The sequence below is a fragment of the Podarcis erhardii genome (assembly GCF_964252035.2).
Source record: "Podarcis erhardii genome assembly, chromosome: 13".
In the NCBI taxonomy this organism is placed as follows: domain Eukaryota; kingdom Metazoa; phylum Chordata; class Lepidosauria; order Squamata; family Lacertidae; genus Podarcis; species Podarcis erhardii.
In genome coordinates, this window is record NC_138502.1 from 22,414,123 (window position 1) to 22,426,265 (window position 12,143).

The window sequence follows — 12,143 nt, forward strand, 5'->3', positions numbered from 1 at the left end:
AAATACCTCTCGTTTGCTATGTCAAGACTTGTTTCTGTCCTACTCTTCAAAAGGAAGAGGCAGGGTGTGTGTAGCTTCTTGGATCAATGTCTCAGCCCACACTTAGCCATACAATTCATCTGCTGTACCTTTACTCTTGTTTGCCTGGGTATCACCCAGGTCTATGCGTTAATGGATTTGGCAGAAACAGAAAGTTTGAGTTCTTCATTCAACAGCAAGGGTCAGGAGTGGAAAGGCATGTTGGCTGGGTCTGATGAGAGTTATAATCCATCAGTGTCTGGGTGGTTGTGCTATCCTGAGAATGCATCTGACTAAGAGGTCAGGGAGGGCAACAGAAACAGTTGTATACTATAGGCCTTCAAAAATAGCTCTCTGGAAATGAGTAACACATTCAAATTCAGCGGTTCTGGTAAAGCTACATTGAGAGAAGCCTTCCGAAATGGCTATGTGGGCGTCACTGTTTGTTGAATGCGTCATGTGGGTTAGGAACCACAGTGGGAGCATTCTCTCCCACAGCCCACAACTTCTATTTATAAGCCTATTCTACCAAATAATGTATTACAATTTTTGTAGGTAAGCATGAACCAGAAGCTTCACTGAGTTAGAAATAACTGCAGAAAAATCTAGTTTCTCCTGGAGACACAAGGGTTTGCATCTGAGGTCATTGGAATGCAGCTGCATAACAAAATAAAACCACTGTACCTTCCATTAGGTTTGGAGAGTGATGGAACTGTTGGTAGGGGCCGAGACCGGGGAGGGGAGACGGTGAAAGAAAATTGGGAATTTAAAGTGTATATATTGAGGGTTGTTTTTTTTAAAAAAAATTGCTTTTAATGAGAGATGGAGAATCGTGGAATGGAATTTTTATGACCCTAGGGGAAATGTCTTAAGAGAATAGGTTTAAATATATCAGTTTTAATGAGAAATAAGATTAAATAAAGTAAAAGTGGATGGTTAATTGGTGAAAGAGAGAATGGAGAATTACAGTATATTAAGATAAATTATTAGGATAAAAATAAAGATGAAGGATTTGCTGAAATATCTATTTGAACTAGAAAACAAAGAGGGGAGGTGTGAGGAGGTCAAGGAAATAAGTCATAGAAAGAAAATTATGTAAAGGTTTAACTTGTTTTTTTTTTCCTTCTGTTTTGATTGTATGTATTTTCCCTTTTATCTGTTTTTGCTTTTTTGCTTTTTTTTGCATTTTTTCTTGGAAATGTCTTGTTTTTCTGTATTGTGTTTTCTTTTTTTTGTAATGCTTTAAAACCTGAATAAATATTATTCTAAAAAAAAAAAAAGGTTTGGAGAGTGAAAGGATTTTTTAAAACTTAATTAAATTTGTGGTTTTCATGTTCCAGAACATAATATTTGTATCCTAAAACTAAATTCTGCCTTTCACACAGAAACCTCCAAGGGATTGTATAGCAATACTAAAAAGTAACACCTGAATTCAAAGTTCTTAATCCTTCATTTTAGATATTTCAAACACATTTTACAGTCACGTGATTAGCTGAAGAGCATAACTGTCTTCCTAGTTTTTCAGCAGAAACATGTATATACTCGTTTTTAGAGCATTTTCCCACAGTCACAAAGTCTGCAAACGTAACTATTCAGACCAAAAAATATAAAGCTGCTAAACATTCTGCAGATCCTCTGATTGTGTGCTAGACTTGTGGCATGATTCGTGATGCAACTGTGGTTTTCATGACCCTCAGTCCAAAGGGAGAAAAAAATTATCTTACACTGAACTTCTTCAGAGGCCAGGTTTCTGCTATTGTCTTTGACTGCAGTTTCTTCCCTAAGAAAAACAAGAGACAAATGCATTTGTGATGCTACATATTTACTGGTTCTGTAGGCAGAAAGCCTTTTCTGAGAAGGATGAGATCTGCCTTCCTTCACACAACCATGAATGATACAAAATGCAGGAGATCTGAATTTTAAAACTTGGTTTAGTCACATGAAGCTTTAAATCTGATAAGAGCAGAAGCTTCAGTATAAATGTTTAGGCAACAGCAGAAGGCTCTTGTTAGTTCATTCATGTATTTTCTTCCCCTGTACCATGTCTCTGATCTAAATCCCTCTGCTATTTGTCCAACAGTGGCAGTGGGGAGATGCAGGGACCTTGCTGGAAAACAGCTTAGGAGAAAGTGTAAAAAATAAGAAGCAAAACCCCACACATTCTCAACAGTACAGCTGAACAAAGAACATAGTGCATGAAAAATTTTTTTTTTGCTATGTTAACAATGACCTTGTTTTTGGAGTGCTTGAAATAAATTCCTGCCTTCTTTCTTTCTATGCTGCTTTGAGCATAATTTTTTTGTGGGAAAGCGGCATACAAATAAAGCGAATGAAGAAATGAAAATCTTACACATAATCAAAAGGAATGTGCTCAGTGGTGACTCTGTCCTGCCTTGAAGATAGCTGACGACACGGCACTAAAACAAAAAAGAAGAGAGGCAAAGAAACTGTCACAAATTAGGTATTTCAAAGGCGGAATTGTCATCTGGATGTAATTTCCAAAAGGCGGTGTTTGGTGGGGGGGCGTTTTTGTAAAGAAAAGAAAAGAAAAGCTCGACAACTTCAGGAGTGGTTTTTGGTTTTTACTTTTTGTAATATGGCAACCCTATCACAACATTGGAAGGAGGGGGCAGTTTCATGAAGGAGGAGTGGCAGTTGAAGCCACTCCTCTAAATGCACACTCCTCTAAATGGATACAATTTCCCCTAACAGAATTCAGTTTTGTACTTTCTTTTGGCTAACATATACATGTTTGTGCACAATTTCTCCCATACCTGTGCATGTGTGCGCACACACACATTTTTGGTTGGAGACTTGCATTGCAAGTGTGTGTTTTGAAGGAAAGCTGAGTTTCAGTTCAAATGTTATTCCTACTTGAAAAATCAAGCCTTTTCGTGGTAGATTATCATTGCTTCAGGTTACCAGCACTCACCTTTCTTGACCAAAAGGTAGATCAAAAGTACCAACACCAGAATGGTAACACCTACAACTCCATATATAATTTTCTTATTTGACCCTGTCAAAAAAGAAGAGCAACCTGAATTAGATCAAAGACTAATTGGCGGTTATGGCCTTGGGTGGAATCCTTCAGTCTTATTTTCCCTATGGGTGTCACTGGCTATACACTGAAAGGTCGTCAGTGAACTACATGCGGGGATATGGGCTGGGCTGCTTGTGTACACATACATCTTGCAGTGCACCCCCATATCACATTTACCCTGATGTGCCCCAGTTCCCCTGGCTGGGGGGGGGGGCTGGGAGGTATACATGCCCAAGGCCTAAGCCAAGGTCTTCTTACATTCGGAAGTTTAATAAAGTTGTGGCCTAATTTTAATTCCATAACACATTGTGAGAGTCTTTGTTCCTTTCCTATGATCCTTGGGGGCTGGGGCTGTTGTGGCCTGGTCATGCAAAAAAGAGTCTTCATTTGGTTTCCCTCACAAAGCCAAAATTGGCCCCACCTAAATCAGGCTGGGATTGTCATATGTCCTGAAAATTCCAGATATGCAAGGAAATCAGATGCCTAAAAAGGCATCCTGGGGGAATTTTTGAATTTTAAGCGATGTCTGGATTTTCCTGTATGTGTGGCAACCAGGTTTTTTTTGGGGGGGGGGGTCTGCCCCCCCGAGCAGCAGAAGAAATGTCCCCCATTACGTGGGAGACCCAAAGGGTGCTTGTGCCCCCTGACTCCCCACATGCAGTAGTACCAACTGAGGAGTAGACGGATGGTGGAAAATAAATATGACTTGGTTATCCTGACCTCATCTTCCTCCCCCAGTGTGTCAGGCTAGGGTGTCAGGAATTTTCCTTTTTGAAATATGGCAAGCCTAAATCAGGTATTACTCCTCCCTCATGTTTTTGAATAAATAAACTATCCATTTTCCTCTGTACAGTGGTACCTCGGGTTACATACGCTTCAGGTTACAGACTCCGCTAACCCAGAAATAGTACCTACTTTGTTCAGGATGAGAACAGAAATCGTGCTCCAGCAGCTTGGCGGCAGCAGGAAGCCCATTAGCTAAAGTGATGCTTCAGGTTAAGAACAGTTTCCGGTTAAGAACGGACCTCCAGAACAAATTAAGTACTTAACCTGAGGTACCACTGTATAGCCAACCGGCTTGATTGATGGCAATCATTGGTCTTTGTCAAAAATGGAGAAAAATTCAGACATTGACATTGACATCAAGAATGCTATCAAAGTTTCTACAGTGACAAAAATATTCTATTATTGTGGTCTCAGGGTATTAACGATCTCTGACAGCAAGTGATAAAAAATATTTTCTTTTCATGATTGTGCTTGAGTAAATTGCATTATTTTGTTTCTGTGTTAAGATTTAAAATGGCATACTAAAACAAACAATCAAACAAATAAACAAATAAATAAGTAAATATTTTTACTCAGTAATGCTGCTTACGCACCATTGGAATATAATGTATATATTAATGTGCATCATTACAATTTGAACTAAATTGTTTCATTTGAACTAAAAATCACCATTCATTTCATTAATTTCATTGGGCCTACTCAAAGTATGACTTAGCTGCATGGAAGAACACATGTAACCTTTCATGCACTCTTTAGAAAAACACGATGTGCCAAAAGGAATGAAACAGGATGGATTTAGGCTGATCTAAGCCCCATCCCTAGAGGCTAGACACATAAATCATGAATGTTTTTGATAAGCTGCCTAATAGCAATACCTATTTTTAATAGGCCATTAAACAGTGTCCCTGGAGAAGTGCTATCATCTCTATGCTATTGGCCAGATTCTCCAACATTGGTTGCATAGGTGCAAAACAGCACCTATTTTCATTTAGATAAATATATGAATGTGCTTCCAAGAAGTCTGAACATGCTCTGTGGCTATGATTAACTGTTGTGGTGGGGGCATAGAAATGGACTGTGCTGAAATATGGCATGGCTGGCTAGCTGGAACTCTAAGCAGGACTGTCCCACCATGCAACATTCTCTTGCAGGTCCCTTGCAGGTTCCTAGTCTGATCATTTCTACAATCTTACCTGACTGGAGAATCAGATCCTGAGCAACACTGAGGGCAGAAGTCTTCTCTTGGTTCTTTGCATCCTTCTGCTGGTAACCACAGGAATATTGGCCAGTATTCTTCGGCAATGCATTTACGATGTATCGAGCATTTTGAGATGTTGCTTTCTTGAATGAAATAGGAGCCGGAGCCCCATCTTTACAGAAAAAAAATCTGGTCACCATGACCTTTGATGGAGCCGTACAGAGTACTGCAATAATTTCCCCTTCGGGAACCGAAGTTGCGTTCAAGAATAAATCAGGAGGAGGAAGTTCACCTAGAGAACAAACGGAAGAAATAAATAAATAAAGAGCATAAGTGAATGCAGAGAGTAAGTGAAAATGTAGTTGCAATGGACCAAATCAGATTGCTTTACCACCATTATTTTGTCTTGCTGTATTGCTTTTTAGCACTTTTTTCATAATTGTGTCTTGTATACTGCCTTTAATTATTTCTTTTTGGGGAAAGTGGCATGTCAGTGCTCTATTCTGGTTTTTTTTTTTTAAATTTAAACCATTTAATGCCACCTCAATTTTCATTTAGAAATTTGGGGTTGTAAACTCTCAATTTAATTATTTAAAAGGTATAAAAGATCAATAATTAGGTGAGCAAAAAGATCCAAGATGGCGACTGAGACAGCAGCCTAGTCAGAGCTCCTGCCTGCAGTTAAGTTTTAAGTAGTTTTTAGCCATTTTCTGATTCTAATCTCACATTTTTAACATCTTAATGGCTGCCTTATCGCCTCTCCTTGTTTTTAGTTTATTGTTGTATTGTTTTACTGCTCAACCTGACTTACCCCAACAATGGACACCCGATGAAGCCTGCCTCTGTGACTGACCTGCAGTTTTGTCTACTGGCTAAAATTTTGGACTAACACATTGCTGCAAAGACTCGACTCCAGCTTGGTAGAACTCTGCTAACTTTGCTGGAATGGCTGCCAGAAGGGAAAAATGAGGCAGGAATAGCCCAAACAGCATAATTGGGACTCACAAATCCTCTAAAGCAGAGAAGCAGCTGAAAATCGACACCTTCATCCCAAGATTGGAAACCAAACAAATAATAAGTAACGATGTCATGGGAACCCCCTCCCTTTCAGGGAGGCAATGAGATAATCCGACGCAGAGGTTAGGAACAAGAGGGGTTCCCCCTATCCCAAATGCTGGCCCACCCAAATGCTGGCCCACCCATCTCTTTAGAACAAAACAGTGGAGGAGCTTGTATTAAACAGATTTCTAACATACACCCCTACCAAGAAATTTGCATAATGTCTGCAGAAACCATGGTCTTAGTTCTTCAAAGACTGAATGAAATTCTGACTAAATTAGTTAATATAGAGGAAAATTTGAACATGTGCTCCCCCTCCACAAACTCTCAAATGGTTAAAAGAATGACAAGGCACAGCTGCATCATCGATCCAACAACCCGAGTCCCGGATGTAACAAGATCTTGCCAAGTCCTTCAAAAGAATCAGATAATGCTCGAGATTCACCTCAATGTGCACAGATGGGCGAAACACAGGTCAATCATGACATCCCTATCCCAGCTTCTGAACTGCCACTATCAAAAAGTAGATCTGGAAAAATTCTACTTTCTGCCCAGCATATGAAATACTATACGTTTACTTATCACTTTTAGCAAACCAGCCCTCCCATCCCGACTTATGTAGATGAAAAATATCTTATGGCAGACTCACTCCCTTCCCCTGATAAGGGTCTTCAAGGATGAAACAGTGAGACAGCTTATCTCTGGCAGAGAATCACAGCCAATGTTGAAAAGTGAAACTAAATTAAATAACAGAAATGCCAGTTGCATGAAGGGGGAGAATAAAACCCTGAGTTTAGAACTACAAGAGCTGAAGAGGAGATTAGTAAGCATAAAGTCTGAAATTTCAACTCTAGACGTAAGGACACTGGAACTGTAAACACAACATTTAAATATGACCAACAGCTCCCCATCATGAAGAAGGCCATGTGTGCATCTGACTGATCTCTTCCCAAGTGACAGAGATGAAGAGGGGGACTCTGACAACCCTGACACTCCCATGCTAATAACCTTCAAGGAACCCCATGTCGCCGACAGACAGTTGAAACCACACAATAGTACCCAGGCTACACATGGACTTTTGCCTAATGCCTCCAAAACTCACGATCCAACTGGTGCCCAGATACTCACCCTTACACAGGAGGACCAGCTTTCCCCACTACCTCTCTGGCAGAACAGGACAAATGAGGTCCCTGCTCAGGAAGTTGGCTCTTTGCTAGGCAAAGATCCCCACTTTGCAGCATATGCCTCCCTAATACTTCCAAAGGCACAGAAGGAACTAACAGCCCCCCAACCATCCCATGAGGGAAAGAGGGACTGACAGCCAACAGGCCAGCATAAGGTCACCCTCCAAACCTGGAATGTAGCCAGATGGGCTGCATCTATCAGGGGTACTTGCTTCACTGATTTTCTATCACAACATCACATCATCTTGATTCAGGAAACCTGGGCCAGGGATGACATATCATTAAATGGGTATCATTCCTTTACAACCAGAGCTGAACCAGGGAAGAGGCTTGGCAGAGCAAAAGGGGGGTTGGGGACCCTTATCTCTACCAACATTGGCTCTACACCAAGGCCCCTCCCCTCCCTTAAGACACTTGCCATGGCTACTCTGCTCCACCTCAGTGAGAAGGCTCTACTATTTATAAATGCCTACATGCCCCCAGTGTGCCAGAAATCTGATATCAGAGCCCAATGGAGTGAGCTGGAAGGATACGTTGCAGACCTCATCCTACAGAACCCTAATGCAGCTCTCTTCTGGAACATCATAAGGCTCTCCCAACCTAACAAACCATTAGTGGCAGAATCCTATATCCCGTCAAGGATTTGGGAGACACGTTTTCAGGAACTCTACAGGGATAGAGCTGATGGGTAAGGCCAAATTCCCGAAAGCATAGCGAACCTCCCAAAGTAGGCCCCAGTAACAACAGGAATTGAATGGCGGCAGCAGCAGGAGGCCCCATTAGCTAAATTGGTACCTCAGGTTAGGAACAGTTTCAGATTAAGAACGGACCTCCAGAACGAATTACGTTCTTAACCAGAGGTACCACTGTATTACATAGACATACGGGCCAGGTTTATCCTGCCTATCCTGCAAAAATCCTCAGGACGTACAGAACAACTTAGCATCTCCCTACTACTCCAGGATGAAAACCCAGGTGTCACATACTCAGTAGCTAGATTTTGCGCTGCCATGATGGATATACACCGAAGGATGGTTTGTGTCACAAACCAGTCCTAAACTGACGGCCCATATTGCAAGACCTGTCTTCCCTTAAATTTTGCTTCTTACAGTTGTTTAAACTGCATGTTTTTTATTTGTTTTTTCTTAGCTTTTATCTGTTTTAATTATCAGTCTTTATTCATCCATTATCAGTGTTTAATCTCATATTTTATTCACATGTTTTATCCTATGCTTGTTTCTTTGTCCTTATTTGCTCTAACAATTATCTGTTTAAATCCTAACCACTATTTTATTATATGTTTTTCTTATGCTGGTCTTTGACCGTAATAAAGTTCATTCGTTCATTCATTCATTCATTCAAGAGCATAAATGAATCCAGAGAGTAAGTGAAAATGTAGGTGCTATGGAGGGTGAACATTTGAATAATCATGTAGAATTAGATTGTTTTATCACCATTAGTTTTGTATTATTTATTGTATATTGCTTTAAATTATTTCTTTTGGGGGGAAACTGGCATACAAGTGTTCTACTCTGTTTTATTTATTTATTTAAATTTATTTATTTATTTATTTATTTATTTATTTATTTATTTATTTATTTTATTTAAAGCATCTTAACACACCTCAATTTTTATTTAGAAATCTGGGGTTGTAGACTCTCAAATTAATTGTTAAAAGGGTATGGAAGATGAATACTTAGGTAAGCAAAATATATCTTATGAGGCAATCCTATGTCAAGTTTCCAATAGGATGATATTTTTAAGGATAAAACAACTCTCTAGCTCCAGCCCACATGAGCTGCTTAAATGAGGATGGGAGGCCCTTCAGAGAGTGGTTTTGCTCTCTAAAGCCCCTCCTGGCCTCATTTAAAAGCAGGCAGTGCAGGATGTGAGAAAAAGTCAGAATAGCTTTAGTAAATGGTCAGAATGTGAGGGAAGGAGGGTTCAGCCAAGCTGAAAGGGGGGGAAGGTTTGGGGAAGATATGAGGGGATAGGCAAGGGGGTGAGTGAGGGGTAAATGGAGGAGGGGTTAGCCAGGTGGAGGGGATGGAGGGCTGGAGGGATTGGTGAGCTGAGAAAGTGTGGGTGGCAGCCTCTAGTACATCCCATATTTTCCAAAAGCTTGATGATGAAACAAAACAGCGCTGACTTTCTTTGATAATGAACATTTAGCATTAAACATGTGGTTCGAGTAGAGGAAGAAACACATACCATTCTCTGCAATCCTGCACACACTAGCTCACACAGTCTTGCACAGTCTCAAACTCACCTGTAGAAGTGCAAAGCTTTGAATCTTTTTCATCACCCAAACACCAGTGATTTGCAAGCAGAGCACCTGCAATAACATCCATGCAATATGTTTATAATATATTTTAACAAGTAAACACAAGGGCAGAGCAGTATTTTAATAATTTTCCAGACCAGCTATTTTGGCTGCAGCCTCTTTGGAGTGGCTTTAGTGTGTTTTCTAGCAATCCCTGGTAGTTTCCAATTATGAAAATAATACACATATAAATGAGAGTCAAAGTAATGGCATATAATTGCCAAGTTTCCTCTATGTCAGAGCACCTGCTATTCTGCTGCAGGTTTTTTTCTGGGTGCAAAAGGGTGCATGGGGTTGAAAGAGATTAAATAAGCATGTGCGAATGCAGAGCTGAGGAGAAACCAATAAAATTCGCCCTTTCCCATGTGTTTCACACTGTTCCCTCTACTAGCACTTCTTTAATTTGTACATTTACATTATGTTGTGCAACCCAGTCATTCTTAAACTGAAATCCTTTATTCTCTTGCAGATAGTACTAGAAGATGATGAAGAAGAAGAAGAAGGGGGAAAAAGAAGTTAGATGTTTTCATGAAATGTCCTCCACAAGTTGAAGAAGAAGACCTTATTTCAGTTTATTTTTTAAAATGTCTGTTGAAAACAGCTTGGCTTTTCTGCAGTCCTCGAGGGGGGGGGGTCAAAGCTTTAGGATCACCCACTCCTGCCCTGCTGTCCACTACCACCAATCGCGCTGATCCCCCTCTCACACAGGGACATGTTCCCTTACATGCTCCAGAATTTCCCTGATAAAACATGTCAGTATCACCACCTCAGCTAAGTCCATTAATTTTAACAACCACTCTTTCATTCTTGGTAATGATGAGTAATTCCATCTTTGACACAAACACACACATTCCTAGGAAAGCTGTGGTGGGAATTATGGGGTTTACTTTCCCCAGACCAAATTGCCCTCCCAGTTTCCCAAACTTACAGAGAACCCAGAAGAGATTCATCAGGGCAGAGCAGGAGTTGGCTTCCCAATCTGATGTTTGTCCCCACCTCTGACTCTAAGCTCCTTCTACTTCTCTCACAGATGAGACGGAAATCATCACGACTTTTGCAGCATGTATGCTTCTATCCCCTCCCCTGGGGAACACCCCCACATGTGGCTGCAGATACGATTCAAGGATGTATAATTTTACACCATTACTTCTGGTGAACTATTCAACATATCTGTGATCCTCAGGCACATTCAAGATAATATTTGATGGTCAGAAAGGCAGCTTTTCATCCGTTATCCTATTTTCCCCCATCAGAAGGTGCTGTGAAAATGTGTAGATTAGTTTACATGAGAGAGAGAAGATTCAGACATTAATTGTGGTGAAAATTTTGTTATTGGTAAATAAATAGGAAATTCCCCCTCCCCGAGAACAGTATTCCCTCAAGATAAAGTGAATGGGGTTGCATACCAGCAGCCCATGCCCAAGATAGATCTAAAGCAGTGGTGTCCAACCTTTTTTACAAAAAGGGCCAGATTTGATGAAGTGAAGGGCCGTGAGGACCAACCAAAGGGCCAACCATAGTTGTTGACCTTTTTTAGGATTGAAGTTATTGGGCTTTTTTTAAGATTGAAGTTGTTGAGGTTTCTTAATGATTTTACCCCACAGGGGTTGGATTAAACCAACTGGTGGGCTGGATTAGGCCCCCAAAACAGACTTTGGACATGCCTGAGCTAAAGCATGTGCACACCCATGCACACAAATCACCCCAAGGTAACATGGCCTATAAAGAAGGGAGAGTGCCTGGGCTGCATTGTGAGACTTTGTGGGCCACGTTTATGCCACAGGGCCTTGATCCCTAGTCCAGCAGTTTCTGATGTTGGAGTGGAACGAGCAACAGTTTTGTGAGGCAACTGATCCTGGTCCTTCCTGCTGTCTGGCTACAAGTTTCATCTTATTATGTTATATCTCTGGTGTGAAGGATTCAGCCATTCTATTAGTATCCCCATGGAAAAGGGCTCCAGCTTCCTTGGAGATGTGGAAGTGGTAATTTCTGTGAGCCTTTAGACTGGCTTAGGAAGATTATTTCTCTTGCCCAAAGAAAAGCAACAATTTCCATATTAATCTGAGAGAAGCACATAAAAACTTACTCATATCAAATTATTGTTCCATTGTTGTGTTTCCTCCCCCCCCCAAAAACTTTTCTTTATGGAAATTCAGTATAAGAATTCTCATGACTGGAAAAGACGGCCCTTTTTTGGGGGGGGGGGACTTGGCTCTTTATATGACAGGGTCCCCAGGTAACTCAAGTATCTAGTGGGTGGATTGTTTCTTTGACTCAAAGCACTATGGCAAGATCTGCTGAGATCGGGAGTTTGGGATGCAATGGCTCTTTGGTTAAGACAGCTGGATCAGTCAGGAATCAGCCAGATTAATACTTTTTCTATGATACCCAACTCTACAGATACAGGAACCTCATGAGAGGCAATGATGTACTTGGAAAAACAGAACTGCAAAAATTAAACATAGCCATTAAGCCAAACTATTAGAAATGCATTCATAAAAACCTCAAAGGAAGGAAGTGTATTCATCAAAATAG

At 40.7% G+C, this 12,143-nt stretch overlaps 1 protein-coding gene across 3 annotated transcripts; it reads right to left on the bottom strand.

The window, feature by feature from the left end:
- Window positions 1-1,335: 1,335 nt before the first annotated feature.
- On the bottom strand, window positions 1,336-11,185 carry LOC309327085 (uncharacterized protein). 3 transcript variants are annotated; one of them, XM_081836153.1, is made up of 6 exons: window positions 10,537-11,183; window positions 9,555-9,620; window positions 5,038-5,334; window positions 2,951-3,034; window positions 2,369-2,435; window positions 1,341-1,798 (listed from the first exon to the last, which is right to left on the bottom strand). In XM_081836153.1, exons 1-6 carry the CDS (start codon window positions 10,556-10,558, stop codon window positions 1,567-1,569), a joined length of 768 nt encoding a protein of 255 aa, XP_081692279.1. In that variant the 5' UTR covers window positions 10,559-11,183; the 3' UTR covers window positions 1,341-1,566. The 3 variants fall into 3 exon arrangements, with proteins under 3 accessions (XP_081692280.1, XP_081692279.1, XP_081692281.1); XM_081836154.1 differs by lacking the exon at window positions 9,555-9,620 and having other exon boundaries at window positions 1,336-1,798; window positions 10,537-11,185; XM_081836155.1 differs by lacking the exon at window positions 2,369-2,435 and having other exon boundaries at window positions 1,715-1,798; window positions 10,537-11,184.
- Between the last annotated feature and the right edge of the window lie 958 nt (window positions 11,186-12,143).

Excerpts from the sequence above, each read along its gene's own strand:
- LOC309327085 (XM_081836153.1), bottom strand. The coding sequence starts at position 10,558 with ATGAATCTCTTCTGGGTTCTCT. Across the intron at positions 5,335-9,554 it reads AAAGCTTTGCACTTCTACAG|GTGAACTTCCTCCTCCTGAT; the intron begins GTGAGTTTGAGA and ends TTTGTTCTCTAG. Across the intron at positions 2,436-2,950 it reads CTACCTTTTGGTCAAGAAAG|TGCCGTGTCGTCAGCTATCT; the intron begins GTGAGTGCTGGT and ends TTTTTGTTTTAG.